The sequence below is a fragment of the Pseudorca crassidens genome, chromosome 12 (assembly GCF_039906515.1).
Source record: "Pseudorca crassidens isolate mPseCra1 chromosome 12, mPseCra1.hap1, whole genome shotgun sequence".
Classification (NCBI taxonomy): Eukaryota; Metazoa; Chordata; class Mammalia; order Artiodactyla; family Delphinidae; genus Pseudorca; species Pseudorca crassidens.
This window is the reverse complement of record NC_090307.1, coordinates 72,609,489-72,631,363: the sequence shown is the minus strand read 5'-3', so window position 1 is coordinate 72,631,363 and position 21,875 is coordinate 72,609,489. Positions and strand designations below refer to the sequence as shown.

The 21,875-nt window shown below is 49.3% G+C and overlaps 1 protein-coding gene across 3 annotated transcripts in view; it reads left to right on the top strand.

The window, feature by feature from the left end:
• Window positions 1-21,875, top strand: part of MYO18B (myosin XVIIIB) — a 234,393-nt gene that overhangs the window by 199,534 nt on the left and 12,984 nt on the right. For all 3 annotated transcript variants that reach the window (XM_067700414.1, XM_067700413.1, XM_067700412.1), the window contains 3 exons: window positions 1,299-1,429; window positions 10,688-10,732; window positions 11,991-12,128. In XM_067700414.1, the coding sequence (XP_067556515.1) occupies window positions 1,299-1,429; window positions 10,688-10,732; window positions 11,991-12,128 (314 nt within the window). The remainder of the gene's footprint in view (window positions 1-1,298; window positions 1,430-10,687; window positions 10,733-11,990; window positions 12,129-21,875) is intronic.

The following is a 21,875-nucleotide window of genomic DNA, read 5'->3' as shown; positions in this document are numbered from 1 at the left end:
GAAGGCGTTCCACACCGCCACCATCCTTATTTCTAACGTTGACGTCTGCCTAATAGAATCAAAGTGACGCGCTGTGATTTCCGTAACCAGTCCCCGTTGCTGGGTGACAAGGCGGCTCTCAGCCTCTCGTGTCATCAGTAGCACAGCCCCAGGCATCCTTGGTTACAGAACCTTGCTCTGTGTTTTAGTTTACACCCCATGGGATTAATCCCCAGAAGGTGGGTTTCTGGGTTTAACCCAGGGTTTCTCAGGCTGGACACTGTTGACATTTGTGTGAAGTAATCCTTCATGGTGGAGGTTGCCTTGTGCGTTGTAAGATGCTGGGCAGCGCCCTTGGCCTCTACTCTGCTAGATGCCGTCAGACTCCCAAGTGTGACAACCAGAAACGCCTCTGGACGTCGTCTGATGTCCCCTGGAGGGCAAATTCACCCTCAGTTGACAGTCATTGTGTTAAAGGGGAGGCGTGTGGGAATAACGTTACAAATGAAAGTCAGAGATTTTCCAGAGAGTCTGGACAAAAATCCAGTCAGGGCAGAAAGTAACGGGATGAGCATGGAGAGTCAGGTGCACCAAGCTTGGGTTCCAGCTCGAGTTCCAGTTCAAGCTTGCGGCCCCCCAGGCCTCATTTCCTCATCTGTGAAATGGGATCAGTAATAAGAGCCACGTGCCAGACTTGTGAGGAGTGAGTGAGGCCAGGAGCGTGAAACGCTGAGCACAATGCTGGGCGTGGAAAGGTCTCAATGAGCGCCAGCGATACTGGCCGGCTCCGCAGGGAGCCTCAGTGAGCGCCAGCGGTGCCGGCCGGCTCCACAGGGACCCCCACTGGGGTTTCCATCTTTGCCTTTTGCTGCCTTTGAGGATGGAACGTTGGGGGGGGGTCTAGGTGACAGAGCTGTGAGGGACCCGTTCTTGTTCTGCCCTCCCCCCAATCTCCCACTCCACATCCATCCCTGGGACAGAGACTCCGCTTCCAGAACCAGCCTCCGCAACTCTCCTGGGAAACATACATTGACTTATCCATTGACCCATCTATCCAGGGTGTCCACTTGGGGCCGGCACCCCCCGTGTGGGTGAGTGAGCTCTGTGCGGGGCCGTGCCCTGGAGCCCCCAGGCATCCACTTCCTCCTCTGTAAAATCCAGAGCATCTGAGGGTCCACGAGCCTGTCCATAGAGAGAGCCCCTCGTGGGCATGCGCCACATCGCAGGGTCCCAGTGAGCTCTAGGCTCCTCCCCAGAGCTCTCGTAGGCGGGTGGGGGTCTTGCCCAAGGCCAGCGTGTGCTGTGGTCTCTGTCTCCAGGAGAAGTACGTGGAGGAGCTCGCCGCAGTGAGACAGACCCTCCAGACAGACCTGGAGATGTCCATCCGGCGGATCGCCGACCTGCAGGCAGCCTTGGAAGAGGTGGTATCCAGCGACAGTGACACAGAGAGGTAAGCTACCAGGAGGCGGCTGGGGCTGGGCGTGGCAGGTGGGCTGCACCCTGGGGAGCTCTGCAGCTTCCGGTGGGCAGTGCTGCCCCTCTCAGGTCTGGGGGTCTGGGGACTCAGGCGCGCCAGGGCATGGGAGGAATAACTGGCCGCCTCAGGCGAGCAGAGGCAGGATGCTTCCCCGCTGGTGGTGACGTCTCCGTGTTACTGCCAAACGCCTAGAGCCCGGTTCGCCGAGCCTTTGAGGAGACAGTCTGGAGGAATGGCTGCAAAGTGTCCTCCAGTGTGTGATCTCGGGCAGGTCACACATCCAGTCTGGGCCTAATTCCCTCATCTGTAAAGTGGACATAGCACTACCGGGCAAACCACATGAAATGGCCAAGAGTTGACCCCTGTTGACCTACAGAGGGGACGTTCCGTATACTCCGCTCACTCCCCACCTCGTAGCTTGTGAGTGAGGGTGGAGTGAGTCACTAGGTGACCAGCGTCGGGGCATGTAAGTGCTGCAGGAGTGTGGGCTGTGTCTGCACAGGATAATGAGTGTTATTTCACAGAGGCAGCAGCTGGTCAAGGGTGCAAGATTAGAGCGTTGGCCCTCAGCTTCAATGTCAGGGCTTCTCTCCTCCCTCAGAAGACAGACAGGCCGCCTCCCGCCGACTCCAGCCAAGTCCCAGGCTGCACAGGCCACGAGTGGGCTGCCCCGCTGGGAGTGGTTGGAGGTGTCCCGGCGGGCACACAGCCCTGGCTGTCACCCTGCGGATGGCCTGTGGCGTCCTGTCGCCCTGAGCTCCCTCTGTAGCCTTGACACGTTATGTGTCTGGAAATTATAGCTGCCCATCTTGCTGTGGCGTGTCCATCTCCATGTCAGCCTCTGCAGCAAAGCCTGGGCGACAGGGAGAGACGTTTTCTTTGTGCAGACAATGAGACAGTCAGGGGCGGGATGCCCTGAGTTACCCGTCAGGTGTGGTTCCTCCCGGGACCAGCCAGCCACCTCTTACTGGGGTGTGGGCAGGGCCAGCTGCCTAGTGGCGGGAGGTGTGGGTGAGCCGGGCAGCAGGGAAGGAGAGAGAGTTGTGTGTGGGCTGTGGTCCAGCCCGTGGGAAGAACCAGGCATCTGTGTTAGAGCTGACCACGCCCAGTCCAGAAAAAAGACTGGAAGGAAACACACCAACGTTCTAATACATTGGGAAGGCATTACTGGTGACCTAAATTTTTATTTTTTTCAGGCTTATGTAGATTTTCTCAAATTTCTGCAACGAGCATGCACACACGTCCCTAGCTGTACTCGCGTCCTCTTTGGGAGATTTTGCTCGTATAAGTCATGTACTTTAAACCTCGATAGGAGGCCGTGAGCACATTCTCTCCTTGATGCAGTCCTGGGCTGGTGACAGCTGCTCAGCAGCGTGTAGCCTCCGACTTTCCCATGAAGATGTTCATTCTCAGCATCAGTGTGACAGAGACCCAGTGGACTTGCCATGTTCTAGCCTCTAAATCAAGGGCTTTATCTCAAACGTCCTCAGTTTGTGCAAAAATGGCTCCCACACAAACATTGTAAGGATTTCTGCCACGCCCTGCAAGTTTCCACAGCTGCCAAATTGCTGGTGAAACGGCTAATCCTGATGCTGCAGCTGCTTCCAGCTCAGAGTCACGTTCAAGAACCCCCTCCGCCTCCCCTCCTCCAGTTTTATTAGTGTCATAATAGAACTAACATCTGTAATTACAAACCCCTGGCGTCAGTATTACCCGCTCGATGCTTGGCTGGCCTCTCCGTTAATAGAAATGCTAGGACTTTTGCATTAATCATAATGGGAATTAATGGCTGTATATACTAGTATTCTGTGTTCTTTTGTGTGTGTGTGAATGAGCAAAACTTTTAAACCATTTTTACTTGCATAGCAATAGATTGCTTTTCTAATAAACAGTAAAAGTTCTAAAAATAACAAGATTGGAAAGAGGCAGAGAGTCTGGGCTTGGAGGTGCAGGGACACGCTGGACAGAAGGTGTGACAAAGAACAAGGAGCAGGTTCTCACCTGTCGCATGAGGTCCTGGCAGTGAGGTCACAGGTGGTTACAGACATCGCTCTGGTCTCTGTTTATAGGGGATCCCCTCAGGCCTTAAAGGGACCCTGCCTGCACCCTCCTCCTAATAGGAGATATTTTTATCTGTCTTTGCTCAGGTGACAAGCCTCGTGCTCACCCCCTGGTTCCCATCCAGCTTTTCTGAGCTCTAGTCCCTGGGCCCCCAGGGATCCAATCTGAACCCTAGCTTTCTGTCTGCATTTTCATGATCTTTTGTCTCTGGGGCTTTACATCTTCGTCTCGCCTGGACGTCTGGTGCCTTTTCCTTGTCCGAATCTCCAGTGTCCGCCCAGTACCTGACTCATGCTTCCCGACACTGGAGGGGCCCTCACCTGCGTCTCAGGGTTGTGCGAGGGGTGAAATGATCATAGAACCCCAGGTGTGAAGCAATGCATCTTGTACCTGGAAGAGCCCAGGCGATGCATGGGGTTCTTGCAACTGGAAGTGGAGGCAGCTTGGGGAGGGCGCAGGCGCTGCATTTCAGCCAGCCTCATTTCCAGTCAGGGATCCAGCGGTTCATGTCTGCATGACCTTCTGTGAGTTATTCAACCTCTCTGAGCCTCAGTCCCTTCATTTGTAAGACGGGTTGATAATAAGAAGTAAGTGAAAGAATCGGACCCAGGTTTAGTGCCTTTTACCTGGCAGGGGCTCAGCCGTCATCAGCTCCATTCATTCATTCATGTGATTGATTCTGCGTGGTCCACACCAGACACTGCGCCGAGTGTCTGTCTTTTTCCACGCTTCTTGTCATCATGTTTCTCCATCTTAGCGATGCAGGGAGATTGAATAACTTGCCCGAGGTCAGGCGGAAGTTAAATTCCTGAGGGAGTAGTGAGGGAGGAGAGCACAGATATGGTCTCTGCCTTCGTGGAACCCACATTGTGATGAGCGAGCGCGCGTGTGTGTGTGTGTGTATGTGTCCCCGCCCACGAATACAGTGGACAGACTGATGAATAAAATGCTGGGATACAGTAGGAATTACAAAGACAGAGAACGCAGAGCTCTGATGAATAACACGGGAGGTAGACATGGCCTCTCTGAGAGGAAGAACTGAACTGAAACCTGGATTAAAAGAAGGAGCCAGGGCTTCCCTAGTGGCACAGTGGTTGAGAGTCCGCCTGCCGATGCAGGGCACACGGGTTTGTGCCCCGGTCAGGGAAGATCCCACATGCCGTGGAACAGCTGGGCCCGTGAGCCATGGTCACTGAGCCTGCGCGTCTGGAGCCTGTGCTCCGCAACGGGAGAGGCCACAACAGTGAGAGGCCTGCGTACCGCAAAAAAAAAAAAAAAGAAGGAGCCAGATGCAGGAGCTCTGGAGAAAAGTGAGTCAGGGCAAATGAGGAATGTTCTAGGAAGTGAGGGTTGACCAGTGTGCCCGAGTGAGATCAGTGGGAAAGAAAGGCTCTCTTCCTCTTGCTCCTTCCCTCTCTCGCACCTGTCTTCCCCTTTCGAAGTGGCCCATGGAAGCCCACCGTGTCCCCGTGAAGCGCCCCCGAACCCCGGGCAGGACTGACGGGCACCATCTGTGGGTCCACCGTGGAAGGAGAACGTGGGGCTTCTTGTTCAGAATCGGTTCGGAATTCCAGGCAGTCACAGCAGAGTGTCACACCAAGCACAGGCCCCTCTGGGCACGGGCTGGAAGCCTGTGAAGCCGGCCCTGAGCCCAGGGTGGTTTTCGGGAAGCATCTCCTAATGCCCAGTAGACCTCGGTCCTGACTCGCTGTCTTGTAACTTAGACTTGGAACTTCCACAGAGCGTGGGTTTCAATAATAGCATAGGAGTGGGGGAAGACTGGGGAAAAGTGGCCACAGAGAAGCCTCAGCACTTCTCAAGTCTCAATTTCAGAGGATTAGTGTCATGCAAACCATGCTGTCTGGCCGCAGCACAGCTACATTGGTTATCAACAATGCAAAGAAACACAGCACACCACTGGGTTCTAGAGCCCGTGCAGAGCAGAGCCCCAGTTCCTGCCCCAGGGCCAGCCCGAGCTCCTGCCCGTCCTGACAGCTCAGCCCTGCACTCCCCTCTTCATTGCCTCATCACCTGGGGAAAGAGGGTTGGATTGGAGCCTGAGGGATTGGGCCAAGGTCTGTCTCCAAACTGAGCTCTCAATTAGGATTCAAACCCACCCTGGGAGAGAGAGCGATTGGTGCTTCAGCTGGAGGTGAATTTCTTTGGGAGACTTGTTCAAATTATGAAAAGTCGCATTTCCCCATGTTGGGTATTAGATCCAAGTGTAACGGGCCTTCCAGGCTGGAAACGTGGCTACGTGCTCAGAAAGCCAGGTGGCCAGCGCGGCAGCATTTAAACGTGTACCCGCCTACACCAGGGCCCTGGCGGAGTAACTTAGACTGTGGCATCAACCTCCTTAGATTAATGGAGAAATGCTTTCCGCTGTTCCCCCGGGCCTGGAACCTGCTCATTACTCGTGGAGGGAGGGGTGCGGCAGCTGACAGCCCCATCTGTTCCTGGCCCAGGGTCTGCAGCTGCCCTGTCATCACCTAGGCTGGGAGTTTGGGTTGGGAGGGGGGAGTGTCGAGAGGTCAGTGGATGACCCCTGACTCCTGGGTCAGCCAAGAGTGTCTCCACGCCAGCTGGCCCCATCTGAGATGAAGGCCCTGGAAAGGAGTCCTCTGTTGCTGTGTTGAGTGTAAGTTGTACATTTTCCAACATACATCCTTTTAACTTGGCTAAAACAAGGCTGCGGTGGGACAAGTAGAAAGATCTGGGTCTAACCAAAGATTGCCGCTGCCACTGAGGGCATAATTCTGAGTTAACTTACTCATCAGTGGGCCCAGGCTCTGGTCAGACTGTAACGGTCCCTGCTACGAAGTAGGACGGGCTCTGGGACTGCCCGCGTCTCTTTTCCCACAACTCTCTTACCTCCTAATTTTGCTTAGAAGGAAGAGCTTAAAGCACTTCTCCGTTATTCTAAGACATCCAAGCTACATCACAGGGCCCTCATGCAGAACAGCACATTTAAGTGATGCCACAGAGGACACCTGTCTTTCTAAGCATCTTTCTAGCTTGGAAGGCCTGGATACCCAGCTAGTGGGGTTCGTGGGGAACGAGGGCTCCAAACTGCTTTATCCACTCTGGCATTACAGGGCATCGTGATCATTGTGCTAATAGTCTTTCCTGAGGACTTACCTTGTGCCAGGCCATGCAGCCTACCTGTCTCACGTACATAGTTCTCACAGCAACTCTCTGAGGTTGGTAACCATTATCACCCCCGGTTTACAGAAGAGGAAACTGGAGCTTAGAGAGGTCAAGAAACTGGCCCCAGCTCACACAGTAAGTGATGGGGCCGGGATTTGATTTCCAGGTTGACCCCATCACCCACACCTCCAGTGACTAAGCTCTGCTGTCATGTCAGACGTACCCCATCTTTCCCCTTTCTGTTGTCAAGGCCTTTGTTCTCTGCCAAGGAACTGGCCTGTCATTCTGGTGAACTTGTGTCTGTCATTGTGATGTGGTACCAGTGCATTCATGTGTTACTTCCCAGGCAACGTTTGCATTCAGGCTGGAGTTGTCTAGCGAAGACTCCCCTGAAAGGAATACAACAGAAGACATTTAGTAACTTCTCTTGCTCATCAGCAATCCCCCTGTCCACAAGTGCCTGGCCCAACTTCCTCTTGAAAAGTCACATGCACCAAGGCAAGAGAAAGAACCACTGACCACGTGTCAGGAGATGAGGGGAAAACCAGGCACCACATATGTTCCAGTGCTGGCTGCACTGCCAAGGAGATCAGGACCATGGACAGGTCACCTGCCCTTCCTGGGCCTCTGCTTGCCCACCCAACAGATAAACAACATCATCATCATCATCACCATCATCATCATCATCATCATCGATGAGAACCTCCCATGTTAGGGCAGGAGGTATGGTCGCGAACAGGCAAACGTGGATCTGCCTCATGGAGCTTGAAGTCCAGAGACTCTTTCTTGTGGTGGAAGGGTCAGTGGGTTTTAAACTCCTTTAAGAAGAATCCCCTCTTTTACACCAAAGCAAACTCCTATAGAAAATTCTAGCTTAGGTTGAAGTACAGCCGTCCTCTGATCAGAGTGAGAGAGGACGTTTCCCCATGGGTGGACTCAGTGTTTGAATTTGCTCCCTTCTGAAAGGGCTCTTTCCCCCCAGACTAGAGACTCATTTACTTTGAGATGTCCAGTTGTGCCAGTTGAATTAACACCAGCCTGCACCTTGGTTAGTTGCATTGTGCTCTGCAGACATTCCTGTGCTGGGTTCAATTAAAGATTGAACCAATGAAGTGGGTGAGGAAGTATGGCCAGCTGCCCAGACCTTGTCTCCTACAGAGTTCAAGGCCAGTTGCCTTAGGATTATGGAGACATTAGCTTGCCCAGGCACCCACCAGGATCTCTGGGCACACCCTCTTGTAATCAGGGTCATGGACTCCTGGGGTGGGAAATGGGCCTGAAGCCCCTCCCTCTCTATCGTCATGCCTCAAGTCCCACCCCCACTGCGGCCCGTGTTTGTCCTTCCTCCCTGCTTGCGGGCACGAGAAACCTTGTTCCAGGTACAACTCACCCTCTCTGTTTTTAAGGCGCATGCCACACTGTTGTGAACGCTACAGCTTGGGCCGCAAGACCCTTCAGTTCTTTTGTCTTTCTATGAGCGTTTCAGAAGATGTAGCCCTGTTCACGCAAACCCCTCCCTCCGCTTCCCAGGACCCTTGCCTACCACATTTTAGCTTCGTTGGTCAGCTGGAACCAGTGTCCTTAACTGGGGTCTGTGAACTAGTAGGTCGAGGGAGGGGGTGTCCACACACGAGTTCTAGAGATTATACTCTGAACCCTCAGATACTGCACTAAAATTTGGGTCTGTGTTTGTGCGTTTGGGCAAATGGAAGTTCCATGGTCTTCATAAAAGATGCTCGTAGGGACTTCCCTGGTGGTCCAGTGAGTAGGACTCTGTGCACGCATGCTGCAGCTAACAGTCCACATGCCACAACTGAAAAAGAAGATCCCGCCTGCTGCAGCTAAGTCCTGGTGCAGCCTAAATAAGTAAATAAAAATAAATCTTTTTAAAAAATGCTCATAAAAGGCCCAGGACTCCTGCTCTAGGGGCCTAAGTGCATCCTCTCCATTGCACATAATTTTTAAGCATCCAAGCATCTTGGCTCAAACGCCTCATTTCACACACAGGACACCCCGAACAGGGAAGAGAGGAGGCCAAGGCCACACAGTGAGAACACGAGGATTCAGTTGCCTTTCCTCCCAGGCTGGTGTTCCTTCTGCAGCCCCAGTGCATAGAGCCTTAGAAGAGACTCAGGCCACCAGCAGGAATAAAGCTGGTTCTGTTCACACTGTCCACTTCAGTTAAAGTTTTTAAGTATTTTTAAATAGTTTGTTTAAAAGCCGAATCAGAAAAAAATTATATAGATCCTCAAGAAGATTTAGGGTCACTCACAAAGATACTTTTATTCTATTGCAGGGGTTTTCTATTGCTGTCATAGCAAATTAGCTCAAATTTTATGGCTTATTAACTTACAGTTCTGTTCATTAGAAATCCAGTCTAATCTCCCTGGGCTAAAATCAAGGTGTCAGCAGAGCTGTGTTCCTCTGGAAACTCTAGAGGAGAATCCATTTCCTTGCCTTTTCCAGCTTCTAGAGTTTACCCACATTCCTTGGCTTGTGGCCCCTTCCATCCTGAAAGCCAGAAATGTTGCATCTCTGACTCTTCTTCCATAGCCACGTGTCCCTCTGACCACATCTGGGAAAAGGTCTCTGCTTTTAAGGATTGGAGTCATTAGACTGGGCCCACCCCAATAATCCAGGATAACCTCCCTGTCTCAAGATCCTTAACCTTAACCACATCTGCACAGCCCTTTTTAACATGTCAGGAAACACAGTCATAGGTTCTTGGGATTAGGGATTAGGATGTTGACATCTGTGGGGTCATTATTCTGCCTCTCAAGAGGTCGTTCACAAAAGATGCTTTTTGTTAATACTGGAGAGGTCGACAAATTTTTCTTTAAAAGGCCAGATAGTAAATATTTCAGGCTTTTCAGACAATGTGGTCTCTGTTGCAACTACTCTGCTCTGCCACCGTGGAGCAAAAGCAGTAGTGGACAGAATGCAAATGAGTGGGGGTGGCTGTGTTCCAATAAAACTTTATTTATAGGAGCAGATGTGTAGGTTAGATTTGGCCCATGGCCGTCATTTACAGACCCCTCTTCTATTGGATTCACCAGGCATTCTCTGAGAGAACTTCTGTTCTAGCCTTTGCCCTGGGGCTAAAGGGACAAATATGATGTGTTCTTGGCCTGTGAGGGACTCTTTCAGTCTGGTGGGGATGAATAGGTGTTAGTAGAGACCCCGAGAGTGACTGGCCCTTGAGGGTAGGGACCAAGGAGCTGCAGGTGCATCCTTCAGAGGAAGTGACCAGGGTTTCTGGTAAGGAATTGCCCAGATTTCACTGAAAAATAAAGCTGGGAGGTCCCGGCCTGAGGAACCAGGATTAAAATGACGGCTCAGGTGTCTGAGGTTTGTGGTTTGGGTGTCTACATCCGTACTCTGGGTGGTTGCACTCTGGTTAAGAGCATGAGCTGAGTAGCTCTTACAGACCTGGGGGATTCAAAGCTGCGTGACCTTGGACAAGGGTGTCAGCTTCTTCAACTCCAGGAGGGAGACTGGCAAGGTGGTTAGTGGGATCGTGTGTAATGCGTATTTGTTGAATCAAGGGATGCTCCCAAGACAATAGCTACTATTGTAATTAGCTCAGAGTTTCCCAGAATGCACTGGGAAAGCCGACCACCGCATCCCCGTGTCTGATTCGCAAGCACTCGCAAAGAATATAGAGCAAACGCTCATTGACAATTATGATGCTATTAATAGCAGTACTAGTTGTACTAAAACAAGAGGAGTGGTAATGGTTGCTACCCTTTAATTAACATTGCTTGTTTGCCAAGAGCCATGCTGAGATCTTTATAAGGGTTATCTCAGTCTGCTCCACAGCTCTGGGGGAGAAGGCGATTATTAGCTACATTTTACAAAAGACCACAGGAGGCTCAGAGAAGACAAGTGACTTGCCTAAGATCACACAGTGGCAAAGGTTGGAGGTGGGACTCAAACCCAAGTTTATTTAACGTCAAAGACTGGGTTCTTCCCCAGCCCCTGGCAGCACAAGGATAACAGACTCTTTCTTGTGCCTTCTTCTAGTGTCCAGACAGCAGTGGATTGTAGCGGCAGTGGCAGAAAAGAGACGTAAGTTAACCCTGAGTAGAACTGAGCCAATTACACCAAAGCCCAAGACGAGCCCCTGGCCCTCTGTGTCCAGTTTGCAGAAGAAACATCCACACCCACCTGGAGAGTTATCCGCAGTGCCCACGAGAGCTCTTACTCCATGGTCATAACATATAGCCCCGGGGGTGTACTGAACCGTCCAACTTCTCGCAGACAAAGAGAAGCCCATGACTTACCATACCACCGTTCTCAGACACCGTCAGTGGCTCCCCGTTGCCTCAGAAGAGACTTTTTAGACTGACATTTGAGCCCTGCACATTCTGACCCTTACTTCCCCCTCCACCTGGGGCTCCTGCTTTCCATATCATCCGTGCCTTATGTACCTATGTGTGTGCTGTTCCTTCCAGGCCTGTGTAGCCAAGCCCTAACCTTCAAACAAGAGGTAGCTCAACTGCCACTACTTGATTCCTTCCTTTATGCCTCCAAGAAGCAAATCAAGGCTCCCTCCTTGTCCTCCTTAGAACCTATCTTGTCTTTATCTACAGCATTGATAATTTTCTTTTATGGTTATTTATATAGATGTCTACTCTGCTATAATGGGGTCTTGAGGGCAGGGTCATTGTTGGGTTCATGTTTATAGTTCCTTCCCATGGTGCCTGGCATAGAGTGCTCTATAAACAAACAAACAAATTTGTGTATATATCAATATATAAATTTATTATATATTATATATAATATATATTTGAGTGAATATATCAACCAGAAAATAATCGTTGAATACCCAGAGCAATGAGAGGCCCACACAGGCCTCTCCCTGTGCTGCTTTCAGTAATAGGGGGCCTACAATTAAGTCTCTGTCCCCAAAGACATTCCAGCTTAGGTAGGCAAGGAGTTAAGGCCTTCACACTTGCCATATTCCATGACCATATCATTTGGTATGCAATTCAGTGCCAAACTTTACTCCAAAATTAGAGATACCTCAGCATCTATATTAGAGTGTTTATCTTCCCAAGGAAGAGCAGTGGTTATCAGCACGGGCGTTGGAATTGGGTGACCTTAGTCAAGACCCAAGCTGACCTCCCCAAGTCCCGTTACTGTCATCTGTGTAAGAGGTGCAGCACTGGCTCCCACCGCTCAGGGACGGTATTGTGAGCACTGATTAAAGTTATGCATGTCAGCACTTAGCACAATGGCTGGCTCATGCTAAGGGGTGACCATCTAGTTATTGCTGTTACTGTAGTTGTCATCATGTTGACAATATCTTGCATTCTGCTTCTAGAGATAATGTCTCCATCCTCAGCTCCCAGCCAGAGGGCAGTCTGCAGTCCTGGTTGAGTTGTACTCTGTCCCTGGCCACAGACACGGTGAGGACCCCCTCTCGACAGTCAGCCATCAGCAGCTGTATCCTCAGCCCTAGGTAAGAGTATCTCCCTGCTGTCTCTGGATGACCAATAGCTGAAAGAATCTCAGGCTTTGACGGTTGCTGTTCAAGTCTTCCATTTCCTCTGTCCTAGCCAAGGACAAGCATGGTCCAGTTTGAGGTATGACCCTGCCACTTCCTAGCCGTGTGACTTTAGGCAGACCAGTTACCCTCTCTGAGCCTTCACTTCCTCACCTGTAAAACAGGAAATAACATTGTGTTTGCTGCTCCAAACAGGTGAAGTGATGAGAATCTAATACAGCCGTCCCTAAAGCACAGTTTTCCAGATGCTTTTAAATAGCAGGGGGTGAACATTTTTAAAAATAGCTGTGGATTTATTATAGTTGTTTTCTAGCTAAGGCAAATCCCACTAGTTTTCCACTTATAGATCGTTTTGGATTTAAAGTTTTCTCTATAAACATATTTACTTAAAGTTTTTTGGTTTTTTTCTTTTAATGGGGAGTCCATATAAAAACTGTTAGGCTGGATGATTTCCTCCTCAGAAATTTCAGCTTTGTTTGAATGTCAGAATTTTATATTTTTTTCCTACCATAGAAGGAGACACATTCAGCCACAGCCTGAGATGGGACCCTCACAAATCTATAGGACTGGCAACAATGTTGCTCCAACAGATGGGCCCCAGGGCTCAGCCTTCGCTGTAGGACTTCAATCCATCTTTCCTCTTGCTTTTCAGCTCCATTCCGCTCAGCTCGTGTGGTTTTCCTTTTCAAGGGCAGCCCTCTTGTAATTAGGAGCTAATGGCCATAAATCAGAAATTATGGCTTAAGCAGATGCGTAGTTAAGATGAAATGCACACAAATGCTTGTGTGATAACAGAGGAACCAATGTGATAAGATAGAAAGAAAAATCACAAACTAATGGCGCAAACCCAGACAACCCCTTCCTGACTCGAAACGTGTTTGCTCTGAAGCAGGGCGTTGTCTCTACAAAAAGAAAGGGGTGGAAGTTCACTCCAAGCTTTCGGGCATGTTCAGGAAATGGCAAATATCTGGCACATGTCTGCTGATAATCTTAGGCTGAAAGGTTTGATGTCGAAAATATCAAAGGGAGGCTCTGAGAATGGGGTGCATTGGGGGAGTTAATTAAAGCAAGCTTATCTGATTACTGCTCTTAATTAAAAACAAAGACCTGTGTGGAGAAAGAGTCATGTCCTCTATGAACGCAAATGATGAGGACTTTTTCTTTCCTGATAACTGAATACCTCTGTTTTTCCCCATCAGCCAATGTATAAGGCAGCAGAAGCAGAACTGGAGGAATGTGAGAGCTCATTAGCATAGTACCCAAGTTGCACAAGTATAATTATATTAGGCTGCACGGTAAGGAATTATGCCCTGAGTTGCTTGGCACCCGCGTGAGCGGGAGGTGGGAGGCCGCAGTGGTCTCAGTACACGGACTGAAGTCACAGCATCTGGCCTCCAATCCCACATTTGCTCCTCTGAAGCTGTGAGATTTGGGGCAAATTTTTGTGTTTTTTTAATAATTTTTATTGGAGTATAGTTGATTCACAATGTTGTGTTAGTTTCAGATGGACAGCAGAGTGAATCCGTTATACATATACATGTATCCACTCTTTTTTGGGTTCTTTTCCCACATAGGTCATTACAGAGTATTGAGTAGAGTTCCCTGTGTTATACAGCAGGTCCTTATTAGTCATCTATTTTATATATAGTAATGTGGATATGTCAGTCCCAATCTCCCAATTTATCCCTCCCCCCCAACACCATTCCCCCCGGTAACCATAAGTTTGGGGCGAGTTGCTTAACTTCTCTGTTCGTGTTTCCTTGTGAGTAGATCATTGTCAGGGTTAACGAGAGGATGCACTCAGGGCCCTAGAAAGAGCTCAAGAAAATTAGCTGCCTTATTAGTGTTGGTGTCTAGCTGATGCCCAGAGTAACCCCAGGAGACTGATGTCATTACCCCCATGTCGCACAAGAGGGACCTGAGGCTGAGAGGTTAGGGAACAACTGATTGAGGCAAAGACGGCCACGCCCCAGTTCCTGTAGCTGCACCTCGGGCAGCGCCTCCAGGCAGCCCTCTCTAGAGCCTAGTACCCCTTTCCCTGCCTGCTCCCCCTCCAAGTCCTCAGGCTTGTCCAGCTGCAGTTCAGAGCAGAGGGGCCTGCACCAAGGGCAGCAGTGGGGCAGGAGGCAAGAAGAGACCATAAGCTCCTTGTCAGTTTTCTTCATGTTGGTGTCCCTTGGGCTGGCACACAGATGGTGCTCTATAAATGTTTGTTGAATGAATAGCTGACCATAACATCAACACTTGAGCAGAAATACTAACTGTACTTGGTCACAGCTCATCATTGACTGTGACTCAGGGTCAGAAATTTGCTCCATGTCATTCAGCAAGTAAGTGAAAGAGGCAGGATTTGAACCCAGGTTTGAACGCCTCTGAAGCCTGTATTTGTGTTTGCCCCACTGCCATGACTCTGACTTTTATCCAGGAGGTGGATCGCTCACCTGGCAGAGTTTACTGGCAAAGAGCTGGCCTGTTACTAATATTAAAACTGTATAAGGATCCTTATTCAACATTCAACATCCATTCAAAAGATGTTTATTAAGTGCCTACTGAGTGCCAGATTCCATGGCATTAAGCCCTGAAAATTTTAAGCCCTGTCCTTGGAATACGTTTACAATTTAAAGGTTCTAGAACTTCTGAGTTCGAAGGGACCACCGGATTATTTAGTCCAATTCTCTCATTATATAAATGGGAAAAACTGAGGTCTGCAGAAGGAAATATCTTACCTAAGCTTATAGTAAGGACTAACCCAGAGTTCAGGTTCCTTGACCTCCAGCTTTATAATCTGTAAATCCTTCTCCCTTTTAAGAACTTAGAATATATCTGAGAAGGGTACAGTCCTCCTGGCTACCACCCTAACCTCAGTTCCCTTCCCGAAGGTATCCATCGTCTTCAGTTTGGTGTGTATCCTTCCACATCTTTCTCTGTGTATTTATAAACATACATGTACTTGTAGCAAATACATAGCATTTTTGTGGGCTTTTAAAACACATAAATGGTATGATGTTATTTTATGTATATTATGCTCTAAATTCTTACAAAGTGCTTCTTTCCCTCAACAATATACCATGGAGATCTTTCCCTATCAGTCCACATAAGTCTATCTCATTCTTTTACATTCCTGCAGAAGAACTTTAAATGATGCCATGGGTTTACTAAACTGCAGTCTTCTTGTTTCACTTTTAGTTGAGTTCAGGATATTTGCTATTAACCTGTAAGCCTTTTTTTAAAAAAAAAGCACACGTCCTTATGCACACGGGCAAATGATTCTCTGGGTCAAAGGGAATTTGCGTTTTAAACTTGACTAGATGCTCCCAGATCATCCGGGCGTTGTTTGTGCGAGGAGGCGGGATAGCATACAAGGCTCCTGTGTGCTCCCGCACCCCCCATATTCCTTGGCCCATCACAGGGCTCAAGATATGAGTCCCTTGGGCATTCCCAAACTTGACTGAGAAAGAAGGTCACTCTAAAAAGAGAAGAGAGAGAGAAAGCAGTCTTCTGCCAAAAAAATAAAAGCATTCCTTGTATTATTTATAAGGGGATGTCAGCTCAAGAGAAATACACCTAAAGCTTTATGATTTCCAGCCCAGGAATCATGCAGCTGCCGCTGATAAATGCAAGAGCTACTGGTGATGCAGACGCTAAGTTACCTCCGTGGCCCCGGGGGAGGGAGTTCATGGGCTTGGTGGTGGCACCCACGCTTGGCTCAGGAGTCTCTCTTGACGGCTGGCTGCGGGTGGTACCAGGGCGTCCAGGGCTGGTATGCTCTCCCCGGCCCTGCAGGGTGCCTGGCCTCTCCCTCCTGCCCTCCACGCCATTGCCCTGCCGGAAGAGTGCTCCAGGAAAGGCTTCTCTCCTCTCCCCTCTGGGCCTCACAGCACCTCAGGCTTTCCAAGGCAGGTCCAAGCCCCATTTCTGTCTAGAGCCCCATCCCCACGTCCCACAGAACCCCAGCCTTGGTCACTCACACAGTTCCGCAGGTCCACGCACTGATGGGCATTAATTGAACCAGCTGTTCAGATGCTGATGTCTTATCACTGGTCCGTTGTTTCTTTCATTTTACTGGACAGTTATTCCAAACCATCCTGACTTTCCTCCAGCCCTGATTCCTCACTCTAAGGAGACACCCTAAACTCCTGGTTCATTCAAAGAAAACAAAATCATGGCCTGAACTTCTGTGGTGTCTATAAATCCATCTCTCTCTGCCCTCGTCTACCCTCCGGTCTCAGAAGATAAGATGCAGTCCTGTTCAAGTCGAATCCGTATCCCGCTGCCCCTTCTCCCCTGCAGTGTGCCCAGCATCCCCTCTCTCTCCTGCATCCTCAGCTTCTGCCTTTCTGGTTGTCCTTCCTCCACAGGTTATAAGCACCTTCGGATCCTCCCTGTTCTAACTGTGTCCTCAGCCATCACCTTTCCCTTCCCTTTGGAGCCAAGCTTCTTCAAAGCAAGGCCCACATGTACCGTCTTCACTCACCTCACGTTTCTGCCTCACTTTCCTCCAGCCCTGATCCTGCCCCCACCACTGCACTGAAACTTTTCTCACCGTGTCAGCGGCTCCCAAAGGGACACACCAGGGGACGTTCTCCAGTCTTGATCTTTTTCTGGACTTCTCTCCTGCGCTGGCCTCTGTCAGACACTTCTCAGAACTCCCTGCCTGCCCGGCCTTGTAGCTGTTTCTGCTCCTTGGAGCTCCCCAAACTTCTCCCCAGCCCCGCCAGTGCTGGGGATCACGGGATGCTGCTCTCACCCACTGTTTTTCTCTCCACCTGGTCCCAGGCAATCCTGTTGTGATTTTAACTCCCTCACCGTAAGCGGATGACCCCCAGATCTAGCCCTCCAGCTCTTACATTCTCCCAGGTTTCAAACGCGTATATCACATCTAATCGCCTACCTTTAGAAGCTCGCCACCTGGATGTCGCCCTGGTGTCTGAACCCAGCGTATCCAAGGGGAGACTCCTCCCTTTCCCCCACCAATGTCATCAGTATCATTTGGTGGTTCTGTCATCCACAGAGCCACCCAAGCTGGCCCCCTTGACTCATCTGAGGCTCTCATCCCTCTCCCTCATCCCCAGTCAGCTGATCCCTAAATCTTGTTTACTCTGCCCCTCCCCCCTTTAAGCAAATGCTTTTTTGGGGGCTGGGCTGCGCGGCATGTGGGATCTTACTTCCCCAACCTGGGATCGAACCCACGTCCCCTCTAGTGGAAGCATGGAGTCCTAACCTCTGGACCACCAGGTAAGTGGCCAAGCAAATACTCTTGACCCTGTTTACTTCTCTCCATCCTCACTGTCAGCACCTTGAAGTCAGGCTACCATCATTTCTGGTCTAGACTCTGACAAAGACCTTCCGACCCCACCCTCCTCTAGTCCATCCTCTGAGCTTCAGCCAGGATGATCTGTCTCAAATGAAAAGCTGCTTTCGGTGGCTTCCCGTCACCTACGGCAGGAGTCAGCCAGCCACCACTCACAGGCAAACTATGGCCCTTGACCTGCTTTTGTAAATGAAGTTTTATTGGACCAACAGCCATGCTCGTTTTTTTTTTTTTTTTAATTTTACATGTTCTTTATGACTGCCTTTGCATTATGATGGCAAAATTGAGTAGTTGCAACAGAGATCGTATGGCCCCAAAGCCAAAAATATATGCTGTCTGTCCTTTATAGAAAACCTTTTGTGACCTCTGCCTTACAGGATAGAACAGGATGGAATTCAGGCACCTTAGTGGGCTTCCCGTGCCCTCTGTGACCTGGGTCTTTTCTGCTTCTTTGGTCTCATTTCCCTGTATCTCTTCTTCATGCTTTGTGCCCCGAACGGTTTATGCTGCTCCCTCAGACGCTGTGCTGTTTCCCACCCTTGGTCCTGTGTCCATGGTTTTCGCTCTGACTGGACACCCTTCCCATGTTTCTTAACCTCATGAACTCTTATTTGGTTTTTGTTTTGTTTTTTTAAATTAATTAATTTATTTATTTATTTTTGGCTGTGTTGGGTCTTCGTTTCTGTGCGAGGGCTTTCTCCAGTTGCGGTGAGCGGGGGCCACTCTTCATCGCGGTGCACGGGCCTCTCACTATTGCGGCCTCTCGTTGCGGAGCACAGGCTCCAGACGCGCAGGCTCAGTAGTTGTGGCTCACGGGCCCAGTTGCTCCGCAGCATGTGGGATCCTCCCAGACCAGGGCTTGAACCCGTGTCCCCTGCATCGGCAGGCAGACTCTCAACCACTGTGCCACCAGGGAAGCCCATGAACTCTTATTTGTGACTCAGCTCAAGTGTCACCTGCCTCAGGAGACTTCGTTGACTTCCTGGCTGGGTCACGTGCCCCTCTGCCGTGGTTCTGCAGACCCCACGATTCCCTCTCCCATAGCACTTTCCATAATATGTTAGGATCATATGTTCGGGTGTCTGTCTCCCTCATTAGGCTGTGAACCGTTTAAGGACATAAGCTTTCTCTTTTCCTTCTTACCTCAGCACCCACCATGGTGTCTAGCACATATTAGGTGCTCAATAAACATGCATTGAGCAAATAAATGACCAGTGGATGGAAGTTAGATGGCCTCTCTAATCACTCCGACAGGATGATTAGAAGGATGATGCTGATATGAAGAGCCAAGTGTGGCTTTGCCAGACAGGGTAACTGTCTTGTATCACAGAGCAAGTTGCTAGCAGCACAGAACAAGAATTTTTGGAATATAGTGGGGGAACCTGATGGTCTGGGGCTCCCTCTGTTGGGGGAGGGATGGGGAGTGTTCGAGTGTTTGGGATCCCCATTTGGTAGCCTTGGGAAGTCCAAATAAAATTGTGTGTATCCTGGTCAGAGACTTTATTTATCCCTCAGTTTCAATGACCGATCTGTCACCACATAATTAGAGATGCTGTGATTTGAATTTATTACCAAACATGGCTCTGCACTGTTGCTATTGGACTTGTACCATATTGCAGTGTGAGCGTGGAGATTATTGTATAAATTATTCTCACTCACATAATCATCGTGATTTTAATTACTGTGTAATCTTCGCTAATTACTGTTGTACGTATCATTTGCTTTGGTACTGATTTAACACAACTGCTTTTTCATTTGGCTAAAAGACGGCATTACAACTTTTCCTTTTTCAGGGAAAAATTTGCTTTCTGTAAACATTTGCAGCCCCATACTCTTGGCTTGTGGTTCTTAGTTTAAAAGCAAAAGAGGGACTTCCCTGGTGGCACAGGGGATAGGACTCCGTGCTCCCAATGCAGCGGGCCGGGGTTCGATCCCTGGTCAGGGAACTAGATCCCACGTGCATGCCGCAACTGAGAGTTCGAGTACCCCAACTAAGGCGCCCAAGCCACAGCCAAGACCCCGCACCAGCTCAACCATATAAATAAATTTTTTAAAAAAGCAAAAGATTTAGACACCACCATCCTCCTTTGATCAACCCCCGTGGATTTTTATGTAGAATAAGGCGGGCTTGAATCAGTAAAAAGGTCTAAACTATAGGGGGGTTTTCATTTGTTTTTTTGTCTTTTTTTGGCTGCGTTGGGTCTTTGTTGCTGTGCGCGGACTTTCTCTAGTCGCAGTGAGCGGGGGCTACTCTTTGTTGCAGTGCGCGGGCTTCTCATTGCGGTGACTTCTCTTGTTGCAGAGCACGGGCTCTAGGTGCAAGGGCTTCAGTAGTCGTGGCACGTGGGCTCAGTAGTTGTGGCTCGCGGGGTCTAGAGTGCAGGCTCATTAGTTGTGGCACGCAGGCTTAGTTGCTCTGCGGCATGTGGGATCTTCCCAGACCAGGGCTCGAACCTGTGTCCCCTGCATTGGCAGGTGGATTCTTAACCACTGAGCACCTGGGAAGCCCTAAGGTATTGTCTTTCAAATAAAGTTGTATTGCTTTCAAGGAAATTCAGTTACTCTACTGCAGAAGTGGGGGCAAGGATGGGTCATGTGAGACCTGCTTAAATGATTAGATAAGACTCGTTTGTAATTAGTTCATTAATTATGTAAATGTGAATGGATGATATTTGGCATTAAAAACAGCTTGTTCTCAAAGTAGGTTAAGCATCAACTGCTAATCTTATTTCAATAGCACATTTATTTACTCGTCTCTGCCTTCTTAGAACCAGAGCTCAGGATCTTTTTTTTTTTTTTGCGGTGCGCACTCCTCTCACGGCTGTGGTCTCTCCCGTTGCGGAGCACAGGCTCCGGACGCGCAGTCCCAGCGGCCATGGCTCACAGGCCCAGCCGCTCCGCAGTATGTGGGATCTTCCTGGACCGGGGCACGAACCTGCGTCCCCTGCATCGGCAGGCGGACTCTCAACCGCTGCACCACCAGGGAAGCCCCAAGCTCAGGATCATTTTAATCCATCCTGAATGTGCTTAATGAATGAGCCTCTCATGAAACTGGTTTTATGTCTTCCTAGGACAAAAGGGTTCTTTTCAGTTTTATTATTAAGAAGATTAGTGGGCAAGATGTGGAAACTGGAAGCATGGAAATTTTCAGTGCAAACATACTAACCGTGGACCCAAGGCCTGAGCCAGTGAGGAGCCGGAGAAGCCTGGCTCTGTCCGGGGTTTCTCTTTGGAGCCAGCATCACTCTTGGACAGGCTTCCACGGGAAGGAGGGCTGTTTTCTATCCAGAGCTCCAGGTCTTATACGATAGATCTGCAAATCTTTCAGGAATTTTGAGGCTCACCTAAGTTAGACGCAAGTTTGCGTAAAACCATTTGGATTAATCACTGATAGTTCAGAACGTTCTTGTAGTGTCTGTGGTTCTCTAACTGAGCTAAACTTTTGTTAAGTATACTTATCAAAACATACATACTGGAAACTGCAACTTTTGAAATTTTCAAAAATTGGTCATACCTTTGTAATAACTACGAAAATTGAAACCAGACCGTTGCTAGCCCCCTAACACCTTCTTGTATCTGGTCCAGTCGTGACCTCCTCCTTACTAAAGGTAACCACCATCCTAATTTCTGCTCTGAGTTTAGATAAGCCTATTTTTTGAACTCTCCAATGCCTTTAAGTTTAAATTTAGCTTTTCTGTTTTTCCTAAGTAGCAGTTTTCTCTGATACAAACTAGACTATCAAGCTGGATGCTGAGTGAGACTTTTCTACTCCTTTTGCTCAGTAAACATTTCTTCCTTAGTTTCCATGCCCAGGAGGACATGCAGGGTCGCTCGTACTTCCCTCCAGTCATACGTTGGTGAACTGCCTTCCCCTCTAGACTATAAGCTTCCTGAATGCAAGGTTTATTCACCTCAGTGTCAGCAGCAGCTGGCGTCATGGCACTCAACAAATGATCCTGAATGGCTAAAAGGAGGAGTGGATGGATGGGTAACTTCCACTCGCCTAAAGATGCATTTTTATGATGAACTGGGTGCTGTTATGAAGAAGTCAGAGATTTTATGTGGTTATTGCCATTGTACAGTACTCAGCTGAGCTAATGTCTACGCATAGAAAGTGAAAGAAAGCGTTGAAAATTTATTTAAAATCTGTTGAACCCAAGTTGAATCTCTAATCCGATTGGATTACTTTACATACCCAGTTTGTTCTTCCAGGACATTGTGGAGCTTGTATCAGAGGGCAGGCTCAAGTCTGAGAGCCAGTACTGTCCCGTCTCATCAGATTGTGAACCCCGGAGGCTCTCTCCTTCTCTGCTTTTCCAGGGGGACGATGAGGGAGGGGTTCAAACCAGATGTGGTTCCAGCTCCCTCTCAATTCTGAAGTTGATAAAATT